This window comes from Heterodontus francisci, chromosome 15, assembly GCF_036365525.1.
Source record: "Heterodontus francisci isolate sHetFra1 chromosome 15, sHetFra1.hap1, whole genome shotgun sequence".
Taxonomy (NCBI): Eukaryota; Metazoa; Chordata; class Chondrichthyes; order Heterodontiformes; family Heterodontidae; genus Heterodontus; species Heterodontus francisci.
In genome coordinates this window covers 19,189,736-19,216,466 of record NC_090385.1, presented here as the reverse complement: position 1 = coordinate 19,216,466, position 26,731 = coordinate 19,189,736, and the positions used below count along the sequence as shown (strand labels likewise).

The 26,731-nt window shown below is 42.3% G+C and overlaps 1 protein-coding gene across 3 annotated transcripts in view; it reads left to right on the top strand.

Moving 5' to 3' along the window:
- LOC137377521 (transcription factor Dp-1-like) overlaps nucleotides 1-20,444 on the top strand; it is a 68,887-nt gene extending 48,443 nt beyond the window's left edge. For all 3 annotated transcript variants that reach the window (XM_068047206.1, XM_068047204.1, XM_068047205.1), the window contains 3 exons: nucleotides 9,210-9,376; nucleotides 16,604-16,685; nucleotides 17,530-20,444. In XM_068047206.1, the coding sequence (XP_067903307.1) occupies nucleotides 9,210-9,376; nucleotides 16,604-16,685; nucleotides 17,530-17,710 (430 nt within the window). In that variant the 3' untranslated portion in view covers nucleotides 17,711-20,444. The remainder of the gene's footprint in view (nucleotides 1-9,209; nucleotides 9,377-16,603; nucleotides 16,686-17,529) is intronic.
- The last annotated feature ends 6,287 nt before the right edge of the window (nucleotides 20,445-26,731 follow it).

The following is a 26,731-nucleotide window of genomic DNA, read 5'->3' as shown; positions in this document are numbered from 1 at the left end:
GGAACAGTTCCTACAGATTGGAGGGTAGCTAATCTAACCTGACTATTTAAAAAGGGAGGTAGAGAGAAAGCAGGGAATGATAGACCAGTCAGCCTGATGTCGGTAGTGGGAAAAATTCTAGAGTCCATTATCAAAGATTTTATAGCACAGCATTTGGAGAACAATGGTAGAATCGCAGGAGGTGTAATACCTGCCCATTTACCTCCTCTCTCCTCACTATCCCAGGCCCCAAACACTCCTTTCAGGTGAAGCAGCGATTTACTAGTACTTCTTTCAATGTAGTATACTGTATTAGCTGCTCGCAATGTGGTCTCCTCGACATTGGGGAGACCAAACGCAGAGTGGGTGATTGCATTGCGGAACACCTCCGCTCAGTCCACAAGCTGGACCCTGAGCTTCCGGTTGCTTGCCATTTCAACACTCCCCCCTGCTCACATCTCTATCCTGGGCTTGCTGCAGTGTTCCAGTGAACATCACCGCAAGCTCGAGGAACAGCATCTCATTTTCCGATTAGGCACTCTACAGCCTGCCGGACTGAACATTTGAGTTCAATAATTTCAGAGCATGATGGGCCCCCCATTTTGCTTTTATTTTTAGTTGTTTTTTTCTTTTTTACATTTTTTTTTTGGTTTATTTCATTTCATCTTAGTTTGTTCAGTTTGCTTACCCACTTTTTTTTTTCATGTTTGTACTTGCTGCTGTTCAATCTTCAGTCCGTTAACACCTTATCTGTACTAATGCTTTGTCTTTCAACACACCATTAACATATTGTTTGCCTTTGCTCCATGACTTTTTGGTCAGCTATGTGGCTTTGTCCAATCTATACCTTCTCCTTTGTTATCTCTTGCCCCACCCCCACCTCACTTGCTTATAACCTTTGACATTTCTAATATTTTCTAGTTCCGAAGAAGGGTCTCTGACCCGAAACGTTAACTCTGCTTCTCTTTCCACAGATGCTGCCAGACCTGCTAAGTGGTTCCAGCATTTCTTGTTTTTATTTCAAATTTCCAGCATCTGCGGTATTTTGCATTTATTATAATGGTAGAATCGGGCAGAGTTAGCATGGATTTACGAAAGAGAAATCCTGCTCGACAAATCTACTAGAATTCTTCGAGGATGTAACAAGTAGAGTTGATGAGGTGGAGCCAGTGGATGTGGTTTAATTGGACTTTCAGAAGGCTTTCGACAAAGTCCCACATAAGAGATTAGCATGTAAAATTAAAGTGCATGGGATTGGGGGTAGTGTATTGCGATGGATAGAAAATTGGTTGGCAGACAGAAAACAAAGAGTAGGGATAAATAGATCTTTTTCCGAATGACAGGCAGTGACTAGTGGGGTACCGCAGGGATCGGTGCTAGGACTCCAACTATTCACAATATACATTAATGAATTAGATGAGGGAACTAAATGTAATATCTCCAAATTTGCAGAATGACACAAAACTGGGTGAGAAGGTGAGTTGTGAAGAGGATGCAGAGAGGCTTCAGGGTGATTTGGATAAGTTGAATGAGTGGGCTAATGCATGGCAGATGCAGTATAATATGGATAAATGTGAGGTTATCCACTTCTTTAGCAAAAACAGGAAGGCAGATTATTATCTGAATGACTATAAACTGAGAGAGGGGAGTATGCAACGAGACCTGGGTGTTCTCTTACACCAGTTGCTGAAGGTAAGCAGGCAGGTGCAACAGGCGGTAAAAAAGGCAAATGATATGTTGGCCTTCATAGTGAGAGGATTCGAGTACAGGAGCAGGGATGTTTTGCTGCAATTATACAGGGCCTTGGTGAGGCCACACCTGGAATATTGTGTGCAATTTTGGTCTCCTTATCTGAGGAAGGATGTTCTTGCTATTGAGGGAGTGCAGTGAAGGTTTACCAGACTGAAGAGTGAGGGGGCTCTCTTAGAAACCTATAAAATTCTGACAGGGCTTGACAGGGTAGATGCAGGAAGGATGTTCCCGATGGTGGGGGAGTCTAGAAGCAGGAGTCATACGGGGTTAACCTTTCAGGACTGAGGTGAGGAGCAATTTCTTCACCCAGAGAGTGGTGAGTCTGTGGAATTCGCTACCACAGAAAGCAGTTGAGGCCAAAACATTGTATGTTTTCAAGAAGGAGTTAGATATAGCTTTGGGTCTAAAGGGATCAAAGGGTATGGGGCGAAAGCGGGAACAGGCTACTGAGTTGGTTGATCAGCCATGATCATAATGAACGGCGGAGCAGGCTCAAAGGGCTGAAATGGCCTACTCCTGCTCCTATTTGCTATGTTTCAAGGAAGTCTGCAGGCACAAAACTGAGTTGCACATCTTTAACAGTGCACCTTGTGGAGGTAGGAGAGACCCCACCAATAAAACAGAGCCCCTATAGACTGAATCCAAATAAGCTAGCTCTGGTCCGCCAGGGCATCCAGTACATGCTGGAAAATGATTGAATCGAACCCAGTTAGAGTATTAGCTCCCAAGCCTGATGGTTCCATCAGGCTCTGTATTGATTACCGCAAGGTCAGTGCAGTTACAAAACAGATACATACCCAATCCCCCGTATCGAAGACTGCACAGACCAGGTAGGAAATTCCATCTACATCAGCAAAATAGACTTATTGAAAGAATACTGACAAATACCTATGACCTGGCAGGCAAAATAAATCTCTGCCTTTGTCACCACCCCCCGCCCCCCCTGGCTTATTTCAGTGCAGAGTAATGCCCTTCAGTCTGAAAAATGCACCAGCCACATGCCAAAGGTTAAGTAATCAAGTGATAGCTGATCTAAATAATTATGCTGTTAACCTTGACAACCTGCTAGTTTTCATCAGCACCTGGGATGACCACTTAAATCAGGCCCTCTTCAAATGCTACAGAATGCTCACCTCGTGGTCAACTTGGCAAAAAGCAAGTTTGCCAAAGTCACACATTTAGGCCATGTTGTGGGCCAAGGTTGAGTATTGTCAAGGGCAGCACAAGTGCAGGCCCTGGTGGATTTCCCCATTCCAAAAACCAAGAAGGAAATCTTGCACTTCCTGGGAATGTGCAGGTCAACTGCAAATTTGTTCCCAATTTCAGCACCTTAGCTGCTCCCCTGACAGACAGCTAAAGAAAAGTGCATAGGTGGTGTGGTCAGAGCCTTGCCAGCTAGCATTCGAAAAGTTGAAGGCAATTCTAATAAACAACCCAGTATTGGCAGCCCTGAATTTCGACAAACCTTTTAAAATGGGCATTGACACTGGTGATATTGGAGTAGGCGCATCCTACCCCAGGATGATGATTCAAGTTTGGAAAGAGCAATCGGCTATTTCTCAAAAAAAAATGAACAGACACCAAAAGAAATACTCCACTATAGAAAAGGAAGTATTACGGTTCCTCTTAGCTCTTCAACGTTTCGAAGTCTATGCCAATAACGGGCACAAAGAATCAAATTCATATGAACCACAATCCATTCATTTTCCTGGAAAAATCCAAAGTAAAAAATGCTCGGCTTTTTTGATGGAGTTACTCCTCCAACCATTCAACGTAAAAATTTCGCACATAAGCAGGAAAAGACAATGTCCTAGCTGACGCACTGTCTAGAATGTAAAGAACACTGTAAATTAAATTGATATCAGACTTTTTAGATTAGATTAGAGATACAGCACTGAAACAGGCCCTTCGGCCCACCGAGTCTGTGCCGAACATCAACCACCCATTTATACTAATCCTACACTAATCCCATATTCCTACCAAACATCCCCACCTGTCCCTATATTTCCCTACCACCTACCTATCTTTTGGGCCTCCTTATCTCGAGAGACAATGGATACGCGCCTGGAGGTGGTCAGTGGTTTGTGAAGCAGCGCCTGGAGTGGCTATAAAGGCCAATTCTGGAGTGACAGGCTCTTCCACAGGTGCTGCAGAGAAATTTGTTTGTCGGGGCTGTTGCACAGTTGGCTCTCCCCTTGCGCCTCTGTCTTTTTTCCTGCCAACTACTAAGTCTCTTCGACTAACCACCTACCTATACTAGTGACAATTTATAATGGCCAATTTACCTATCAACCTGCAAGTCTTTTGGCTTGTGGGAGGAAACCGGAGCACCCGGAGAAAACCCACGCAGACACAGGGAGAACTTTCAAACTCCACACAGGCAGTACCCGGAATCGAACCCGGGTCCCTGGAGGCTGCGGTGCTAACCACTGCGCCACTGTGCCGCCCCACACTTGGGGCTGGAAGCCTGAGGAGTGAATGAAATGAATGTGTAAAGTATGTGACCCTAAACTGTGTTACTGTATCTTTTCCCTCTTTCTAAACCTAAACAACACAAAAATGAAATCCAAGGAATTTCATTTTTCCCCTTTTGGGGGAGGTGTCATGCACATCGGAGATGCGATGATACAATGTTCACTAAGTAACTGAAGAGTTATGAAAAAGCTGACTCTTTAAAAACGGAACCTTTATTTTAAGTGCTGAATTTGCTGACAACACAACCACTAGGTGGTGCAATAGTAGCACATGCGCAAAAGACGCCTCATCGACTGAAATGTCACTGTATGCGATGTCTCAGGCAGCTGCCAGTAATAAAAATGGTGCTGCTTAATTTGGCACATAAAACAAATTAAACCCAAACCCCCTCAATGGCTGCGATCGCTGCCTCCATCCCACCCCCAACAGTATCCTATTCCCTCCTGCCATCGCCGCTTCTTTGCACCGCGCCCGTCCCCTCGCTCCCTGCCTTGCCACTTCCTCCCCTCAGCCGCTCGCTCCCTGCCTCGCCGCTTCCCCACCTCGACTGCTCGCTTTCCCCTCGCCCCAATCCCCACACCAGCCAGCCGCTCCTGGTCTCGCCGCTTCTCCCATCTTGGCGGCTCGCTCCCCGCCTCGTCCCCTCACCCTCTCGGCCGCTCTCCACCCTCAGCGGCTCGTTCCCCGCCTCGTCCCCTCACCCTTTCGGCCGCTCTCCACCCTCAGCGGCTCGTTCCCCGCCGCTTCTGCAGGCGGCACAATGGACAGCGATTGGCCGGGGTGGGGGGGGGCAAGCGGAACGCAGCAAGTGAGTGGCTGAAGCAGTGAGGCGGGGAGCGAACAGCTGAGGGTGGAAGCAGCGAGGTCAGGAGCGAGCAGCTGAGGGGGGAGGCATCAAGGCCAGCTGTGGGGGGTAGTGGTGAGGCAGGCGGGAAGCGAGCAACTGAAGCGGGGTACTGTTGAGGGGGAATGGAGGCAGTGATTGCAGTCATTGAGGGGTGAGGCAACGTTCGGACGTCATTACATCTGACATAAAAACAAGAAATGCTGGAACCACTCAGCCGGTCTGGCAGCATCTGTGGAAAGAGAAGCAGAGTTAACGTTTCGGGTCAGTGACCCTTCTTCGGAACTGATTACATCTGACATCATTGTGCGCATGCACAGCTTCATACTGGCAAGCTGGCAAATGATCGGACACACTGATGACATCGGCGATCACTCTGCGCATGCTCTGCATTGTCAGGACGTACTTTGTGTTTAAAAAGTAAACAGGAGTCCAAAATGGCCACCGAAGAGAAGGGGATAAACCTTTTGTATATTCAATTAGTCTGTCAAAGACAAAGGACAAATCTTCAAAGCCAAAAGGTGATAATGAAATCCATCTCACACCTATTATAAAAACATTCCAGAATTAAATGTCATTTTCTAAAACAAAGGAGGTGTGAAGTCACCACGTCCTGCGCCATTGTGCGATCTCCATGGAGAAGAAATCAGAATGTGTCCTAACAGGAGGTGAGAAGTGACCGTTGTAATTTTTTTTTAAAAAGACAGCCAAAAAGAGAGCGACTGAGCCAGAACATAAAACTACTTGTAACTTGGCATTCCAAAAAGCACATGCCCTGCTGGGAAAATATCTGACATCTACATCATGCAGCAAAGAGAGCTAGGAGTGACCCACCTCTTCAACAGAACCTTCAATCAAGAGAGAAATCTATAATCACCACGGGCCTGCAACTATCTGGACTTGGAGTCTTGAGAGAATTCAAGTTTATCATAACCCTTCTCCCCTCTTTCCCCCTCTATTTTTTTCTCTGTGTGTGTATACACGTACACGCAAATGCGAGTGATTGAGGTTACGACAATGTCGGGATAAGGCATAGCAATCAATAAACAATTGACTTGCTGTTGTCAAAAACCTACAACAAGACTTCTCGTCTGTTTATTTGAAAAATAAAACACAAAGGGGCTAAGATTTAGGATGTGTAGGATGGGGAAGGAAACTGCAGGGGATGGGCACAAACGAAATGTGGAGCTTATTCAAGGAGCAGCTAATGCGTGTCCTTGATAAGTATGTACCTGTCAGGCAGGGAGGAAGTTGTCGAGCGATGGAGCCGTGGTTTACTAAAGAAGTTGAAGCGCTTGTCAAGAGGAAGAAGGCGGCTTATGTTAGGATGAGACGTGAAGGCTCAGTTAGGGCGCTTGAGAGTTACAAGCTAGCCAGGAAGGATCTAAAGGGAGGGCTAAGAAGAGCAAGGAGAGGACACGAGAAGTCATTGGCGGATAGGATCAGGGAAAATCCTAAGGCTTTCTATAGGTATATCAGGAATAAAAGAATTATAAGAGTTAGAATAGGGCCAATCAAGGATAGTAGTGGGAAGTTGTGTGCGGAATCAGAGGAGATAGGGGAAGCGTTAAATGAATATTTTTCGTCAGTATTTACAGTAGAGAAAGAAAATGTTGTCGAGGAGATTACTGAGATACAGCCTACTAGGCTAGATGGGATTGAGATTCACAAGGAGGAGGTGTTAGCAATTTTGGAAAGTGTGAAAATAGATAAGTCCCCTGGGCCAGATGGGATTTATCCTAGGATTCTCTGGGAAGCCAGGGAGGAGATTGCAGAGCCGTTGTTGTTGATCTTTATGTCGTCATTGTCGACAGGAGTAGTGCCGGAAGACTGGAGGATAGCAAATGTTGTCCCCTTGTTCAAGAAGGGGAGTAGAGACAGCCCTGGTAATTATAGACCTGTGAGCCTTACTTCGGTTGTGGGTAAAATGTTGGAAAAGGTTATAAGAGATAGGATTTATAATCATCTTGAAAAGAATAAGTTCATTTGCGACAGTCAGCACGGTTTTGTGAAAGGTAGGTCGTGCCTCACAAACCTTATTGAGTTTTTCGAGAAGGTGACCAAACAGGTGGATGAGGGTAAAGCCGTGGATGTGGTGTATATGGATTTCAGTAAGGCGTTTGATAAGGTTCCCCACGGTAGGCTATTGCAGAAAATACGGAAGTATGGGGTTGAAGGTGATTTAGAGCTTTGGATCAGAAATTGGCTAGCTGAAAGAAGACAGAGGGTGGTGGTTGATGGCAAATGTTCATCCTGGAGTTTAGTTACTAGTGGTGTACCACAAGGTTCTGTTTTGGGGCCACTGCTGTTTGTCATTTTTATAAATGACCTGGATGAGGGTGTAGAAGGGTGGGTTAGTAAATTTGCGGATGACACGAAGGTCGGTGGAGTTGTGGATAGTGTCGAAGGGTGTTGTAGGGTACAGAGGGACATAGATAGGCTGCAGAGCTGGGCTGAAAGATGGCAAATGGAGTTTAATGCGGAGAAGTGTGAGGTGATTCACTTTGGAAGGAGTAACAGCAATGCAGAGTACTGGGCTAATGGGAAGATTCTTGGTAGTGTAGATGAGCAGAGAGATCTTGGTGTCCAAGTACATAAATCCCTGAAAGTTGCTACCCAGGTTAATAGGGCTGTTAAGAAGGCATATGGTGTGTTAGCTTTTATTAGTAGGGGGATCGAGTTTCGGAGCCACGAGGTCATGATGCAGCTGTACAAAACTCTGGTGAGGCCGCACCTTGAGTGTTGCGTGCAGTTCTGGTCACCGCATTATAGGAAGGATGTGGAAGCTTTGGAAAGGGTGCAGAGGAGATTTACTAGGATGTTGCCTGGTATGGAGGGAAGATCTTACGAGGAAAGGCTGAGGGACTTGGGGTTGTTTTCGTTAGAGAGAAGGAGGAGGAGAGGTGACTTAATAGAGACATACAAGATAATCAGAGGGTTAGATAGGGTGGATAGTGAGAGTCTTTTTCCTCGGATGGTGATGGCAAATACGAGGGGACATAGCTTTAAGTTGAGGGGTGATAGATATAGGACAGATGTCAGAGGCAGTTTCTTTACTCAGAGTAGTAGGGGCGTGGAACGCCCTGCCTGCAACAGTAGTAGACTCGCCAACTTTAAGGGCATTTAAGTGGTCATTGGATAGACATATGGATGAAAATGGAATAGTGTAGGTCAGATGGTTTCACAGGTCGGCGCAACATCGAGGGCCGAAGGGCCTGTACTGCGCTGTAATGTTCTAATTCTAATTCTAAACTCTTAATACAAATACACTTTCTGTGGTCAGGTGGAAAATTGAACACTACGTGGCCATAAAAGTTAATTATAGTAATAAAAGGAATATTCTAATATAATAATGGCCATCTGAGTACTTGTGTGGGGGAGGAGGCCTACCTTTGTCATATTAATTTACGGCACAGAAGGAGGCCATTTGGCCAATTGAGTTTATGCCATCTGACTTAGATTTTTTTATTCTCTTCCCGTCCCTCCTTTCCTGAAGACGTTGACTCTTTGCTGGGGTACCACACAAGGGAAACCATTGACTCTGCATCATTTTGCCAAGTGGCTGTTAATGTTGGCTGTGTCTAACATGTTGCTAGTGAAGGCATGCAACTGAGCCACATTCTGTCCATGCATGATTACTCCTTATTCCTGAATAAGGATCAGGACTGGAAGCCCTGTCCCTTTCTTAACCATGGAAGTGGAGATCAGATGACTCCAAAGATTGGGGATTTAACTCCATATCATCTTTTTCTGTGCAACTTGGCTACTTGCTAGATAAACTTGAGCCATCTTGAGCGATTAGAATTTTTTTTAAAATGAGATTGAGGGAGACGAAAGAGAACATAACGTTATAGGTTTCTGCAGCTGGTTGCTGAAACATGATGTTCTTAATTTTGACCATGGCCGCCAGCACTATTTGCTTCTTGCTTTCAGTAGAGTAGTGGCAAAATGAAATTATCTACTTCAGCATTTGGCCTAGAAATTTCACTTGCTGATCCTGATTTGGAGACCAGAAAAATACAAGTTTTTAATTTTTAAAGAATTCTAGGAGGAGGTATTTTGCGAGGAATATTTGAAAAGCTTTTGTGGGACTTTTTCTTAGAATTTTTCTTCAAATTTCCCAAAAGTAAAAATTCAATATTTCACTTCTGTCCTGCAGGTTTGAATATTTTTTTAACTTTGATAATACATTTGAAATCCACGATGACATTGAAATTCTTAAAAGAATGCGAATGGCTTTTGGATTGGAGTCTGGTGGCTGTTCAGCTGATGAATTGAAGATGGCTAAGAGCCTCGTACCCCACGCACTGGAACCATATGTAATAGGTAAAATGTTGGTGGGGGATGCAATTTATACATGGAGTCAATCATGTGCTTGGTTTTTGGATATTAAACCCTGTGTAAAATCATGATGAATGTATTATCAGCTTAATTTATCCAATTGTAGCGTGCACCTGTTTGTAATAAGCATTTTTGGTATTTGTAGGTTAGTCAGAAAGGAAGAAATTCCATTTATAAAGCACCTTTTCATCTCTCAAAACACCTTGCAATGAATTGCTTAGAAGTGCATTGACCTTTTTTAGGTAAACACAGAAACTACTTTTGTAGCTGATGTCATTGAGGAGGTAAAACTAGGCCATGTCTAATGATGTAGAAGTGGAATATGACTAGAGGATTTTTTTTTTGGTTCTGATATCTTATACAATGCTCCAAATTCAGAGGACAACAATAAGACAAACAATTCTGCTTGTGCGTATGTCACTTCATGTCTGTCTGCAAGCCTGGAGGGGAACTCGTTCCTGGCTACTAATGACCTTTTCCAACAAAGAGCACAGCCTACTTGCAGCGAGGAAAGCATGACATTGGAAGCTTGCCTCATAAGCACCAGGTAGTTATCAAGTGTTGGAACCTGCTTATTTGTTTATCTAGCCCAGGGATGCTGAGACCTAGTGTACCCATAGCTCCAGTGTTTAATGTTACACATAGAAAAGATCACCATGGTTCGCTACTCATTTTTGGGGCTTTTCTTTGTGGGGGTGGAGTGCAAAACCGTACATTATTTACTGAGTGCATTCTGTTTTGAGTTCAAGCCACCTAAAGCAGTTTGTGTAATGGATTGGATTCTATTTCATGGCACTCACCAAAACACTGTGGATCTTCCATCTTGTTGCAGGTTGGGGTCTTGCATTTATTATTTATGTATGTGCTATGACAGGAAGGTGACTGAATGTATGTAGTCTCGTCACAAGCTTGTCAAGGTACATTCCCACGATGGGTAAAGGCAGGGCAACCAAAGCTAGAGCTTCCTGGATGACAAAAGGGATCTAGGGTAAGATGAAGCAGAAAAAGGGGGTGTATGACAGCTGTCAGGTGGATAATACAAGTGAGAACCAGGCGGAATGTAGAAAGTTAAGCGGAGAAATGAAAAACGAAATGAGAGACAAAAGCGTGTATGAGAAAAGACTGGCAGCTAGCATAAAGGGAATCCAAAAGTCGTCTTTAGGCATATAAATAGTAAGAGGAGGGGCGAGGCCGATTAGTGACCAAAAGGTGGATATGCACTTGAAGGCTGAGTACTTTTGCATCTGTCTTTACCAAGGAAAAAGATGCTACCAAAGTCAGTGAAAGAGAAGACAGTTAAGATACTGGATGGGCTAAACATTGATCAAGAGGTGGTATTAAAAAGGCTGGCTGTATTTAAATTTGTTAAGTCACCAGGACCAGATGAGATGCGTCTGAGAATGCTGAGTGTAATAAGGGTGGAAATTGTGGAGGTGCTGGCCTTAATCCTCCGATCCTCCTTCGATATGGGGGTGGTGCCAGAGGACTGGAGACTTGTTCAAAACACGGTGCAAGCATAAACCCAGCAACTACAGGCCAGTCAGTTTAACCTCGGTGGTTGAAATGCTTCTAGAAACAAAAATCCAAGACAAAATTAATAAACACTTGGACAAGTGTATATTAATTAAGGAAAACCAGCATGGTTTGTTAAAGGGGTTTTGGCCAGCTTGACTGAGTTTTTTGTTAAGGTAACAGAGGGTTGATGTGTATATGATGGACTTCCAAAAGGCATTTGATAAAGTACCACATATTCGACTTGCCAGCAAAGTTGGAGTCCATGGAATAAAAGGGAAAGTGGCAGTATGAATATGAAGTTGGCTGAATGACAGGAAATAAGCTTGTCGAGGTACGTTACCATGAGGGGGAAAGATAGAGCAACCAAAGCCAGAGCTCCCTGGATGACTTCTTTAAATACAGCCAGCCTTTTTAATACCACCTCTTTATCAATGTTTAGCCCATCCAGTATCTTAATTGCCTTCTCTTTCACTGACTTTGGTAGCATCTTTTTCCTTGGTAAAGGCAGATGCAAAGTACTCATTTTAATACCTCAGCCTCCATGTGCATATCCACTTTTGGTCTCTAATCAGCCTCACACCTTCTTTTACTATTTATATGCCTAAAGTAGCAGTGCACATTCGTTTTTTGGACTGGAGGAATATATACAGTGGAGTTTCCTTGGGTCAGTACTAGGATCACTACTTTTCTTGATATATATTAATGACCTAGATTTGGGTGTGCAGGGCACAATTTCAAAATTTTCAGATGACACAACTTAGAAGTATTGTGAACTGTGAGGAGGTTTGTGACTGTCTTCCAGACGACTTAAACTGTCTGATGGAATGGATAGATATGGGGCAGATGAAATTCAGTTCAGAGAAGTGTGAAGTGATATATTTTGCTAAGAAAAATGAGGAGAGGCAATATAAAATAACACTTTTCTGTAGCAGTAAAAACAGAAAGTGCTGGAAACCGAATTCTGATGAAAGGTCACAGACCTAAAACGTTAACTCTGTATCTCTCCACAGATGCTGCCAGACCTGCTGAGTATTTCCAGCACTTTTATTTTTATTTCAGATTTCTAACATCTGCAGTATTTTGCTTTTCTGTAGCCGTTTGATACAACTGAGTGGCTTGCTAGGCTATTTCAGAGAGCAGTTAAGAATCAGCCACATTGCTGTGGGTCTGAAGTTACATGTAGGCCAGACCAGGCAGGACATAGATTTCCTTCACTAAAGGGCATTCATTAAAACCCATCTGGTTCACTGCAGTCTGAAGCAGCTCCAACAACACTTGAAGCTCAACATCATCCAGGACAAAGCAGTCTACTTGATCAGTATCCCATCCACCACCTTAAACATTCACTGCTTCCACCACTGGTGCACAGTGGCAGCAGTGTGTATCTGCACCTTCCAAACCTAAGACCTCTATCACTAGAAGAAGAAGGGCAGCAGACGCATGCAAACACCACCACCTGCAATAAATAAAAACAAAATACTGCAGATGCTGGAAATCTGAAATTAAAACAAAGTGCTGGAAATACTCAACAGGTCAGGCAGCATCTGTGGAGAAAGAAACAGAGTTAAAGTTTCAGGTCTGTGACCTGGTTCTGATGAAAGGTCACAGACCTGAAACATTAACTCTCTGCTTCTCTCTCCACAGATGCTGCCTGACCTGAGTATTTCCAGCACTTTCTTTTTATACCATCACCTGCAAGCTCCCCTCCAAATCCCACAGTATCCTAACTTAGAACTGTATCATCCCTCCTTCACTGTCGCTGGGTCAATATCCTGGAACTCCCTCATAGCAGTGTGGATGTACCTACACCACATGGACAGCAGTGGTTCAAGAAGGCGGCTCACCACCACATTCTCAAGGGCACTTGGAATGGGCTCAAGGGCACTTAGAATGGGCAATAAATGCTGGCCTTGCCTGCGAATCTCGCGTCCCACGAGTTAATTTAAAAAAAAATAAAGCGGGTGCAGGAACAGAGGCCAGTGGATATATGTTCACAAATCGTTCAAGATGGCAGGGCAGGTTGAGAAAGTTGTTAAAAAGGCACATGGGATTCTGGGCTTGATAAATAGGGGCATAATGTACAAAAGCAAGGAAGTTATGACGAACCTTTATAACACAGTGGTTCAGCCCCAACTGGAGTCTTGTGTGCAATTCTGCCCACCGTACTTTAGGAAAGATGTGAACGATATAGGAGGATGGTTCCAAGGATGAGGGACTTTAGTTACATGGATAGATTGGGGAAGCTGGAGCTGTTCTCCTTAGAGAAGTGAAGATTGAGGGGGGATTTGATCAAGGTGTTCAAAATCATGAGCGGTCAAGCCAGAGTAGATAGAGAGAAACTGTTCCCAATGGTAGAAGGATCGAGAACCAGAGGACACTGATTTAAGGTGAATGGCAAAAGAACCAAAGGCGACATAAAAGAACATGTTTACACCCCAAGTGATTGGGATCTGGAATGCGCTGCCTGAGACTGGTGGAGGCAGATTCAATTGTAGCTTTGAAAAGGAAATTAGATAATTATCTGAAGAGAAAATTTGCAGGGCTACCGGAAAAAGGGTGGAGGAGTGGAGTTAGCTGAGTTGCCCTTGCAGAGAACAGGCATGGACATGATGGGCTGAATGTCCTCCTGTGCTGTAACTATCCTATGATTCTATAATTGAACTCAATACAGAAATCATTCATTTCAATCACATCATTTTAAGTTTAAACTGCTTGTTCTTTAGCTTGTTTCCAAATAGTATGCATTTCTTAAGAAATGTAACTGAAAATGAAAAGAACAGCTTGCCAGTGTTTCTCAATAGTGTTCCTGGACACTGCATTCAGTACTAATGGAAGATGAATAACCTATGTGTAATTGTAAATATTCACCAGAATTTTAATTTAGATTGAGTTTGTTCTACAAGAATTATTATTTTTATTTGCATCATAGAGATATGGCTCGAAGTGGTGGGTAGAGAGCAAGAGGACAAATAAAAGAGTAGATTTAGGGAGTAGTGAAAAGCTGGCTCTTCAGGATCTTTCTGAAAGGAATTAGGGTACATGTGCTGAGGAGGTTAGAGTGGTGGCGCTACCTGATGCAGCAGTCAGTAATGGTTCAGCAGTGAGAGCAGGAGGTAAAAATGGCTTTGTAGTAGAGGGTGTGTTCACACACGATTGGCTAGTGGAGGTAAGGAAGGGTGAAACCTAGGAAGCACTTGAAGATGAAGACAAGAATCTTGATCAGTTTTCCAGGCATGAGAAGCCTGAGAAGTTCGATCAATGCTGGGGCAGGCATTTTTCGGGACTTGTACCTGATGGAGGGTGGAAAGGGGTTGTTCAACCAGTAAAACTTTGAAACACGAAAAGTACGTTTTGGCAGCTGAGGGAGAACGATGGGGTGGAGGTGGATATGTTTTGGAGGTGGACATGTTTTGGAGGTAGAAAAAGTCGTTTTGTTAGTTCAGGTGTGGGGGAGGAATTAGTTTATAGAATGCTTTAGACTTGCAGATAGATATAGCCTAATGGGCCAGCTAGGAAATTCATTCCAGTCGATGCTGAAGGCGTTTAGTGGGAGCTGAAGAGGGTAGTGTCCATTTGCTGATATGTAGCTGAAGGAAGTTTAAGCATATCCCATCTTAATGTTGGGCGAGAACTTAGATGAAGTAACAACTCCTGGGATCAATGGCGGAGGCTGAGAGTAAAGACGAGTGTCATACCCATTGCAGGTTTTTGGGTAAAAGCAAAATACTACAGATGCTGGAAATCTGAAGTAAAAACAAGAAATGCTGGGAATACTCAGCAGGTCTGGCTGCATCTGTGGAGAGAAGCAGAGTCAACGCTTCAGGTCAGTTCTGATGACGGTCACTACCTTGAAGCATTGACTCTGCTTCTCTCTCCACAGATGCTACCAGACCTGCTGAGTATTTCCAGCATTTCTTGTTTTTATTGCAGGCTTTTGGATGATGTGTTTGAGGGGTAGCATCCAAGTGATAGAGGAAGGAGGCTGAGAATTGGAACTCAGGATATGACAAAGGTGACTGTGTGGATACAGAATGAAAAGGGAAGAGATTTAATTGTGCTCCGCCTCCCTGCAACAGAGCAACTAAAATCAAGCATGTGTGTAAACCCACATACTAACGCTCTGGCACTGCATGTTGGTTCTCAATGCATTGTGCAATTGCAATATAGAACTAGAAGCCCTGAAGTCAGTAAACTAACACCTATTTCGTACAGTAAATAGCTCCTTATCCTGCCCTGATGATTAGCGGATATGCTATTTGCTAGAAGGGATCTGAAGTCAGGGGCCAGTTTGAACAACATAGTCTTCGGAGCATGTCTGCCCACTTCCTGATTGGAACATGTTGCATGATGAAGATGGGAAAGTGCAGAGCAGTGTTCAACAATACAAAAATCTAAGTTTTTATTTGAAAAATCTTAAATACTATTGACAATAATTCTGCATGAATTGACTGTTACATTTGTCTACTTCTGAAGGCAGTGAAGTATTTTGGGACATAAAGGTGCTATATAAATCTAACTTTGTTTTCTGGCATTGCACCTTTTAGCTTTTTTAATGCAATATAACTGGAAACAATATACCTTTTCATTTGTGTGCATCTGTTTTAGTTAGCACAGCAAAGTTTATTTCTCACTATAACAAAGGCTTAGTATACTAATAATGGGCTCCAATGGTTGTGTATATGTATATTTATATCATCTTGCTGTTTAACGTTTTCACAGGTATAAGTATATCGGTACCCATTAGTCTTGGTCTTCTCACTTAACATTTTCCTGTACACCACAATTTTGACACTCAGTGAGTGGATTTTCCTCTCAAATCCTGTTCAAAATCTGGCAGGTTAGGAGCAGTGAACAGGACAAGATTGGGTGCTGAGGCATACTGCCAGCTTCCCTTGCCAGGACTGCCATTGGCCACCTGCCTTCAGTACACAAATGTCAGTGCTTCCCAATATATTTTTCTGTAGGATTGTGCCATTGTTGGTAGAAGTCTGGTGGTAGGGGAGCAGCCCAAATTGCAAGAATGGATCAGCAGGCCCTTTTTATTGGTGATGTCACCACTTTGACTACCCTCTCCAGTTTGGCTCCTTGTATAATCGTAAGCCTGAGGATTGAGAGGATTTTAGAATTTAACAAAGGATGGCCAAGAAATTGATGTAGAAAGAAAAAAAAAATGAGAGTGAACTAGCCAGAGACACTAAAACAAATTATAAAAGCTTTTAGATGTATACAAAAAGGGAAGAGATTAGCAAAAATAAGCATGGGTCCCTTAGAGGCAGAGGCAGGAGAAATTATAATGGGGAGTAAGGAAATGGCAGGGACATTAAACAAATACTCTCATCTGTCTTCATGGTAGAAGACAGAAAAAACATTCTGCAAGTAATGGGGAACCAAGGGTCTAGTGAGATTGACGAACTTGCAGAAATTAGTATTTGTAAAGAATTAGTACTGGAGAAAATATTGGGACCAAAAGCCAACGAATCCCCTGGACCTGATGGCCTACATCTAGGGTTTTAAAGGTCCAGCATTCCCTAGATTCAGCCCAAATTTATGCCTACTTGAAATCAAAATTTCTTTATATGCCTCCACTTAGAAATTTAAAACATTCTCTGCAACCAAATGCAGCTAATTTGGAATACCCTAACCTAGTATTTATGGATTTTTAAAAATTAAGTGTTCATTTTCATTGATATTATACAGAAATGGCTAAAGGAGTGCAAAATGTTAACTCAGGCCCAAGTTCAGTAGCAGCATCTGCATCTTCAAGCTTCCAGTCTAGCAGGTAAGTCTGTAGATGCTTCTTTCTTCCCTGCCCCTTAAGCTTTCACATCTGATTTCACATAATTGCATGGTTTTACCTTGATATTCTGCTAACAATATTGAAGTACCTCTTGTATCTTTGAAGCAAAAACTGCAGTGAAGGTTAAAAAAATCTTCTCCTATACAGTGCTCTTAAAATTTGACATTTTGTAGCTCTGCTTCTTCATTTGATATCATCCTCATACCATGTGCAAGACCGACAATCTTAATAAAATCCCACTGGTTGTCTTGCCCTTAACCAGATTTTTATCTGTACTATGACTTCTCCTGTTTTCTCAAGTGGTGCATCTTCAGTTTATTTTCTCCAAACACTTTTGAGTGAAAATGCTCCTAATAGCAAGTTAAAAATCAAAATATTGAGCTAACATTGTAATTTGATATACCAAGCATAATGTTTTAACCAGAGATAATATCTACTTGAATCTAGCATTGGCTTACTCCTCTTATTAACTGAAAGTTAATGTATGATGGCCATTTTGGTTTTATTTTAATTAGCTTTCTACACTATCTTGAAAAAAATGACTGGGCCAGTTGTAACAGCCTTGAACAAGAATTTGTTGCTTTGAAATAACATCCCTCTGTTAATAAAGATAGTGAATTCATCTGGGCTCAGACCAAACAGATTCTTGCCCCTGACCTCTTACACTCTTACTACTTTTTAAATCATTTTTATTTTATCCCCTTATCCCTCTCTTCCCTTTCTCTTCTCGCCTCTGTTTCTTTTTCATTTCACTTGTAGTCTTTTCTCTTTCTCTTAAAGTTCCTTTTTTCCATTTTTCTTTAATAAATGTACTTATTTCTTTCAGAGCATTTGGTGCCAGTGATGAAATAGTAGCCTTACCAACTGATACCGAAGTGGCCTTAGTGACCAGTCGAGCACAGGGAAGTTTCAATGGTACACACTATTCCGATCCCAGAATGGAGACCCCCACCTCCTATATTGAAGATGACGATGACGATGATGATGATGAGGAGGAGTATGAATGAATTAATGATCATTCTGTATTTCTTCCTATTTTCTGTTGCTTAACATGGCATCTCTGAAAAGGATTGTCTCTGAGGCAGAGACTTTAAGAATTGTTATTTTGACTTGTGAGGGGTTTTAACTTAATTCTATTCTCTTCTAATTTAAGAATTGTAGAGATACTTTTCTGAATTTAAGAACAGCAGTTGAAATTTTTAAAGAAGCTTTTGCTTCTCTGTTGAGGACCTACAATGAGTTTTCTAACTGCACCAAGTGCAGCTATAAAAGCTGGGTGTTCAGCCATATTTTAGGGCACTATCGCAATAACATCTCTGGCTTCACAAGTGCTGCCTGGCACTGATGTTTACATGTTGTAGTTTTGCTGTTCTCAGCTGAGCTGCTGGTATAGCACCTTACAGCAACTGTGTCCCATTTGGGGGGTGTGGGGAAGAAATGGAGATGGTTATCTCCCCTGCTACAAGTTCACCTCCTGTTAGATCACCAGGCAGCATTGAAAGTGGTCATTGATGGATCAGTGATTTGTTCTATCTCCTCAGCTCGAAGACGTGTTTTGAATGAATAGTCAGGGTGACTAGGGGAAAAGGGTTAAAAAAAAAAAAATGGGAGTGCTGGAAAAAGATGTAATTTAAAAGCTTTTTGCTGCTGCCAGAAAACTTCGTAAAAGCAATCCTGTGATTGGTTTAATAGAATTTCTGGTACTAGGTCAAATACATAATATGCCATATAGTTCTATTTATTATTCTCTTGGAGCAGCAGTAATGTATGAAGTACTTCTTAAAGAAAGCCGATTTCACCTTTCAAACATTAGTGGTGTATTCACTATACAGATGCAGATCTTTTTACCCATCTTATCTTTGTAACCACCTACAAATAAATGCTGAACAAAGCCTGTTGTGGAATCAACAGTTTTTATTAAACATATTATTAATTGAAAAGACTTTCCTGATGACCCATAGGTCTTAAAAACTTATTTTGCAGTGTTTATACAAATGCTTGGTTTTCTGCGGCTAAGCTAAAAGCTTAATATTTTACACTGTGGTATTTCTGGGCTTGCTACCTGTACGGGTTTATTTTAGAGTGGAACTGCTTTTGTAGTACAGCAGCAGATAATTCCCTTTAAGTAACGTCAATTGTGGTTTCAAGACACCTGGCTTTCTGATCCTCCAGTGCAATTGGAGTAATAGCACCAGTTTTCACAGTGTGGCCAATTCCAGACTTTGTGCTACATGCTGTTGGAAGGCAGGAGTTGTGGGAGGGAGCATTTGAAACACTTATACAAATGCATTTCTTATTTACAGATTACAAGCAGGAACAACCTTTGCTTGCTAAGGGACAAATGTCTGATGTAGGTCTGGTTTTAGCTTGGCTGATGGTACAGTTGACTTCCTAAACGGAGAGTCAGTGGACTTGCCATTGCCCATTCTGTGCTACATAGTTGATCTATTTTTATCAATGAAGAAGTGGTTTGCTGGATTGTTTCCTGATACTGAAGAGTTCAATTGTGGAAAGCTGGCATTTCCTATCTCTCTGGTGGAAGCACACTTCCTGTTAATTGTTTGAGTATTGAACATGGAGAAATCTACAACCTGGAACAGTTGCATTTCCTGGTTACGGAGGATTTGTAAAGCCAATTGGAAAGAGAAAAGGGGGCAAAAAGGTTTTGCATTGAGCACGTGGTTTCTTTGGTTTATTTCAATACAATTTGAGCAAAGAAAATAGAATCAAGTTGTGAAGAATCCCTCAGAAGTATTGCTTTTGCCCTGTTGACTATAAGCAAAAGCGTTTTCATGTATAGTTTTGTTATTCAAAACATTTTTCTGGCCCAAGCTTTTGTCTCCTGAAAGTATACCAGGTACAACTTTGTACTCAATGCTTTCTTCTCATAGTGTTCAGTTGTCTTTCTTCATGTTTATTTCATTCACTATTTGGAGCAATACAAAATGCACGTCACAATTCTTAATTGTACAAGAAGGGTGAAACTCATCCTCCTCCTAAGCAGTGCATTTTTAAAAAAAGATTACCAGTAAAAATCAAATAGCTGAAGATTCAAACTTGAGGTGAAACTTAAGCTAGTGTATGTGTGTGCGTGTGTGTGTGTCTCCCAGGTTTGAGTTTGAGCATTTGGATTGAATAAAGCATAGGAACTGTGGCCCCGTAGTAACCTAATAAACAGTCGATATCGTGATTCTTAAATTGATTTTAAGTAAGTTTCCTGAAGCAGCTTTTTGAGGAACTTTGTACATTTACAGAAACTTGTTCACAGAATTTTCTATAAACACTAGGTCTATTTGCAGACCATCTTGAGTATAAAGAGAAGGCAATAACTGGAATGGAAATTATTTAAGACTGACAAGTCTCTAAAACACACCTGGAGCAAAGCGATCTGCAATATTAAAAAAAAAATACAGTATTTAAAAATTTATGAAATCCCGAAGGTGTATATTTTGTTGCAATAGTGTGCTTCAGTGATGCAACATCTTTTTTCCACATTAAGAACAATGTAGTTACAGATAGTCTTTCCCTATTCCTAAAAACTTTTTTTGGTTGCAAAATGAGAGTTGGGGGAAGAATTTGTAAATGTTGAGACAAAACCTGATTTCTCAATGCTGCAGGTTAATATCTGTAATTCAAACATATAATTCTGTCTACATTGTTACATATGAGGATGTTGTTTTTAGTTTCATGACTATCATTAAAATTTATAAGCTTGAAATAAAAATGTAATCTTATATTTGACCTTGGTTGAGAAATGCTTTTTTATTTTGCTTGAAGTTTCAGCACTTGTGCATAATTTGCTATCCACTCTTTTTCATTTGTCATGAATTTTGAAGAATTGCCAGACAGTAATTTGGAACAATAATTGGACATCTTTGAAACAGTTCAAACTTTGCTAAGATTAATGTGACCGTCAATGATTATCACTGTATTGGATATCCCCTTTCCCCCTTAAATTATTCTGTATTTTTGTTTGTTTAATTTTATTGCCTGGGGGTGGGGGAAGAGGAGAAATGGAATCAGGAGAAACCAGACAAAAATCCATTTTAATTTTCTTTGGTTCAGAGAAATCAGTTTTCCTGACAGTGTTAGGATTCTTCTACTGATGTGCAGTTGACCAATGAACATGCATTTTAGTTCAAGGCACCATCTGATGCCTGGAAATCTTTGGATTACTGGAAATCTTTGGAATAGATACAAGATTTTACAGTGTAAATATACATTTTGTACTCGGCTGCATTGTTGAGGGAATTGGATTGGAGGAAAAAAGGAAGCACTAGGTAAATGGCTCTTTCAGAGAGCCAGCGCAGACACAATGGGCCAAATGGCCTCTGTCTCTGATGTAACAGTTCTGTGATTCGTTCTTTTGTCAGATGCTAACAATTATTTGCCATGCAATCTAGGGAAATTACAAGACAGTATTTTTAAATTCTTTTCTCAAACCTTTGTGATAATTTCCCCTGCCCCAGTCCTGCACTTTATACAAAGCCTCATTCGTGTTGTGCTGTTTTTCATCAACTCAATTCTACCAGTGCTTAATGCAGAAAAAGTTCATAAATTGCGTTTCTCAGTGATTGGATTTATTATCTTGTTTTAAACTTTGCAAGCTATTAAATGTATTTCCCAGCATTTTCATTGCAGTTTGAATCTCTACCCTGATTCCGATATGCTTTGCAATGTGATGGCATTCCTATCAAAACTTAATCCCAGTTTCCAATTTCAGTTGATTCAAAAGCAAGATTAAAATTCAGCACATTGTGTCTGAAAAGTCTTCTTACAGCACCTTTTTAATTTTTTTAACCCCTCTTGGCTTCCCATGTGAAGGCATCATTGAAAGGTAGGTTGTTAGGTGGGTGCGGGTCTTGGTATCCACTGAAAGGTCATCGACCTGAAACGTTAACTCTGTTTCTCTGTCCAAAAATGCTGCCAGATCTGCTGAGTATTTCTAGCACTTTGTTTTTACTTTTGGTTTGGTGGGTGCAGGTTTTATTATCCAGTGTCTTTCATAAAGAGTCTTTTTATTAGTACTGTTTCTAATAAAGCATTTGCTAGCACAACTGTGTAGACCCAATTGAACTCCATGCATCACATGGCATCAGAAACCTTGGATCTGACTTGATTTTGCTCCAGAAACAGTTCATCAAAAATATTGCCACATTGGTTTCCTGGTAGAGTGTGAATGCTGGTTGTTGCTCAACGCACTCCATCCATGTGATTGGCTAGGATATTGAGTAGAAATATTATAATCTAACTAGGGAGAACTTTCTGTTACGATAGTAATGAAGGAGCTTGCAATCCACATTGTTTTTGCTTTAGGTGACTGGGTGGCATGAATTGCAATTTCAGTAATTATACACTGCTAATGGTGAAAAACAATGGTCCTCCGACACCTAAAATAACACCAATAATGTCCAATACTTCGACATCTAAAGCTGATCCTTTTTTTTACTGTAAATCTTCATAGAAATGGAAGAAAAGCAAGCTTCACCTTGCACCAGGTAACTAGTATTTCCCACAAGAGTGATCATTTAGTTGGATGCGTAAAGCTTCAGTGAGCACGTAATCTAGTTTTTAAAGCTGTGATTCCACAGTTGCAAAATAGTTCCACCAAGGTTAAGTTTGTAGGACCTAACAAAGCCAATGAAAATATTGGAAGTCTGTAAATTTGCCCTCTAATCTTCCAGGATCATGGAATAAATTAACTGAATATGGGACAATCAGTCAAAATTGCTGATGTTCTAAGTGTATGGCAAGAACATTAATTGGCGCATACTTTTCTGTCATTTTAAAATGTACAGGGGTGGTTGGTGAAGTTTTAATGATGACTAGTTGCATGCAAATGGCTGATCAGGGTTTATTTGTTTGAGAGAGTGCCTTTGTTGTTGAGATGCCATAGTGCTGGTGGTGTCTGGTCAGAACTGGGTGGGTTTTCATGGCCACTATCTGCAGGAACAGTTGACATGTTTCTTGATAATTATGGATTGCAGCAATTTTTGAAGACATTGTCAGCAAAATAAATGGCAGGGTGTATCTTTTTATTTAATTCTGCCCCTATTGAAGTTAACAGATGATTTGGAGAAGACAAACTGCCCACAACTGAGATGAAAGGTCACAGACTGAAACGTTAACTCTGCTTCTCTCTCCACAGATGCTGCCTGACCTGCTGAGTATTTCCAGCACTTTCTGTTTTTATTTGCCCACAACCTAGTATCGCTTATTACCAGGATTCCGAGGTCTACTGCTAAACCTGGTGCTGTAGAGGTCATGTAGTTGGATACCAAAATAAATTAAACCTCACAGCCAAGTTTGGAAAGCACACAAGTATCCACTAGGTGCGAAATAAACCTCATTACTCACTGCGATTCAAGTTAACTTGAGTTTTCAGTCTGTTAGAATCCTCAGTGGCACGCCTGTCAATCTCTTGCAACCAGCATAACAAAGACTTGCATTTATACAATGGCCTTTACAACCATAATGTCTCAAAGCGTTTTCTAGCCAATTTAAGTACTTTTGAAGTGTAGTCACTGTCATAATGTAGGAAACGTGGCAGCTCATTTGCACATAGCAAGGTCGCATACAGCAGTGATCAGATTTTTTTTAGTGATGTTGGTTGAGGGATAAATATTGGCCTGGATACTGGGGAGAACTTCCCTTGTTCTTTGAAATAGTGCAGTGCCGTTGGAACTTTTGCATCCACCTAAGCGGGCAGGCAGGACCTCTATTTAACATCTTGTCTGAAAGACAGCACCTCTTACACTACAACGTTCCCTCTGTACTGTATTGTAGTGTCTGCTTAGATTTTGTGCTCAAGTCTGGAGTTCGACTTGAACTTACAACTTTCTAACTGAGGCAAGAATCGTACTCAGCAAACCACAGTTGGCACCTATAGCAGCTATAATATTCCCCAAGCGCAGGTCACTTTCTGTAATCCAGTGACCGTAATGGTACATAAGGGATTCCCAACCTTGTAATGACTATACAGGCATCATTTTAGAATATTGGAAGTACTGTTCAGGGTATGGGTCTCTTAGCTCTGCATCCTACAAAATGGAGACGTTTTTTCATTCATTCGTGGGATGTGGGCATCGCTGGCTAGGCCAGCATTTATTGCCCACCCCTAAGCCGTTCAAAGCTGCTTCATGGTCCAGGGAGGAGCCCCCGGCCACAATGGCTGCCCCCTGGGCTCTGCAGCCACCAGTGGAGGGTTCACCCCTCCAGTCACTGGGGCCTGCCTGCACCCTGCGCAGTAAAAATAAAAACTTGCCTGGCCTTTGAGGGCACCTCAACATGGAGCACCCTCTTCCTCTCTCTGCAGTCTAAGCAGAAGGCACCTCAATTGGTGGTGCTGCCAAGCTGCTGGCCCTCTGATTGGGCTGGCAGCTCCAAGAGGCAGGCCACCATCCTTGATTCCGCTTTTGTCCCCGGCAGCAGGACTGTGTGCCTTCTTGTAAAATCCAGCCCATTGTTACTGATCAGAGGTCTGAGAGGGTGCTAAAAACAATGTGTAATGTATGGTGTAATTGATATCAAGTACAATAGTGAATATTCAGATAGGGCGGGTAAGTAGGGGGAAAAAAGACAGTCACCATGTTTAGATGCAGCCCATGAAAAATGAGATGTTGATAATTATTCTTATGATATTAAAATGTGTTTCTGTCACATTGAAACAAAACGTTCTGCACTACACTGGAACATATACACCACAAATTTATTTTTAAAAATCCTATTACAGCTTTTACTTGGTTAAATAATTGTGCTCCTTTTTTTGAAGGTCTGCATATGTTGTGCGCCATTTTCTAGCTAAAAGATCCAATGCATGGATCCAATGCCTCTACAATGTCATCTTTGAGCTGAGCACAAGAGCACCTTTGAATGACTCACATGCCAATTTTCCCATCGTCTTGGTGGCCAAGTACCTATTCTATGTCTCTCTAACCATCAACGGCAAAAACTTGCATTTATATAGCACCTTTAATGTATTAAAACATCCCAAGGAGCCTTAACAAAGAAGGTTTGATACCAAGTCATATATAAGGAGGTATTAGGACATGTGGCCAAACGCTTGGTCAATGATGTAGGTTTTAAAGAGCATCTTAAAAACAGGAGTGTGGTAGAGAGGTTTAGGGAGGGAATTCCACAGCTTAGGGCCTTGGCAGCTGAAAGCATAGCTATAATGTTAGAGTAATTAGAATTGGGGATGTGCAAAAAACCAGAATTGGAGGAGTGCAGATATCTTGGGTACTAGTCGGGCTGGAGGAAATAAGGAGGGTGAAGGTATGGAGGGATTTGAAAACAAGGATGAGAATTTTAAAATCGAGTCAAGAATGACTCAACGGGGTGAAATCCTGGCCTTGAAGCTACGTCACAGCAGGCAACAAGTTACATAATCAGGACCACAGTTCGATCATTTTGTAATTTGCAATAGAGAAGAAAAAGATGTTTCATCACAGTGAAGTTATAAGTAACTGAACAAAGTGTGCACTGCAACTAATTGTTATGAATTTATCTTTCTTTGGCCTCTTTGTCTTGAGAGACAATGGTGGCGCCTAGAGGTGGTCAGTGGTTTGTGGAGCAGCACCTGGAGTGGCTATAAATGGCCAATTATAGAGTGACAGACTCTTCCACAGGCGCTGCAGATAAAATTGGTTGTCGGGGCTGTTACACAGTTGGCGCTCTCCTTGCACTTCTGTCTTTTTTTCCTGCCAACTGCTAAGTCTCTTCGACTTGCAACTCTTTAGCCCCGCCTTTATGGCTGTCCGCCAGCTCTGGCAATCACTGGCAACTGACCTGCTTAGCAATTACCTGCTCAGTTTCGCTCATTTTGGGTTCTGCCAGGGCCACTCAGCTCCTGACCTCATTACAGCCTTGGTTCAAACATGGACAAAAGATCTGAACTCAAGAAGTGAAGTGAGAGTAACTGCCCTTGACATCAAGGCAGCATTTGACTGAGTATGGCATCAAGGAGCCCTAGCAAAACGAGTCGGGGGAAAACACTCCACTGGTTGAAGTCATAGCTAGCGCAAAGGAAGATGGTTGTGGGTTTTGGAGGTCAATCATCTCTGCTCCGGAACATCACTGCAGGAGTTCCTCAGGATAGTATCCTAGGCCCAACCATCTTCAGCTACTTCATCAATGGCCTTGCTTCAATTATAAGGTCAAAGTGGGGATGTTCACTGATAATTGCACAATGTTCAGCACCATTCACGACGACTCAGATACTGAAGCAGTCGGTGTTGAAATGCAGCAAGACCTGGACAATATCCAGGCTTGGGGTGATAAGAGGCCAGTAACATTTGCTCCACACAAGTGCCAGGCAATGACCATCTTAAACGAGAGAATCCAACTGTCTCCCCTTGACGTTCAATGGCATTATGATCACCGAATCCCATACTAACAACATCCTGGGGGTTACCATTGACCAGAAACTGAACTGGAATAGTCTTATAAATACTGTGGCTACAAGAGCAGGTCAGAGGCTGGGAATTCTGCAGTGAATAACTCCCTTCCTCATCATCTACAAGGCACAAGTCAGGAGTGTAGAGAAGGTAGTTTCTGCTTTGGCAGGATCAGCAATCCAGGTTCAAATTGCACCCAAAGGGCTGAATTTTATTTCAGCAATGGGTATTCCAGTGATGGGCCAAAAGGTGAGGGGTACCCCTCCTCAGCCCTTAATTGGACCCATAGCTGAATTCAATGGAGGGCAGGTAATTAACTGTCTGATATAGAGGATGCTGTCCCCTTTAAGGGACAAGAACCCGCCCCAAGAATGGCTGGCCAATCAGAGGGTTGGCAGGTAAGTAGTCCCAGCAGTGCCACCGGAAGCAGTGGCCATTGCTGGGACTGCAGGAAGTCCTGGGACCAAGGTAAGTGGGTCGGGGTTGCTGGGGCCTGCCTGATTAAGAGGTGGTGGGTGGCTGGTGAGGGTAGTGGGGGGTCTTGCCACAGTGGTCATTGCTGCTATCCGTGGGGGCCATGGATTGCCCCTAGAGGAGGCTGCTAGTTCATACCTGGTGGTGTCACCTTAATAG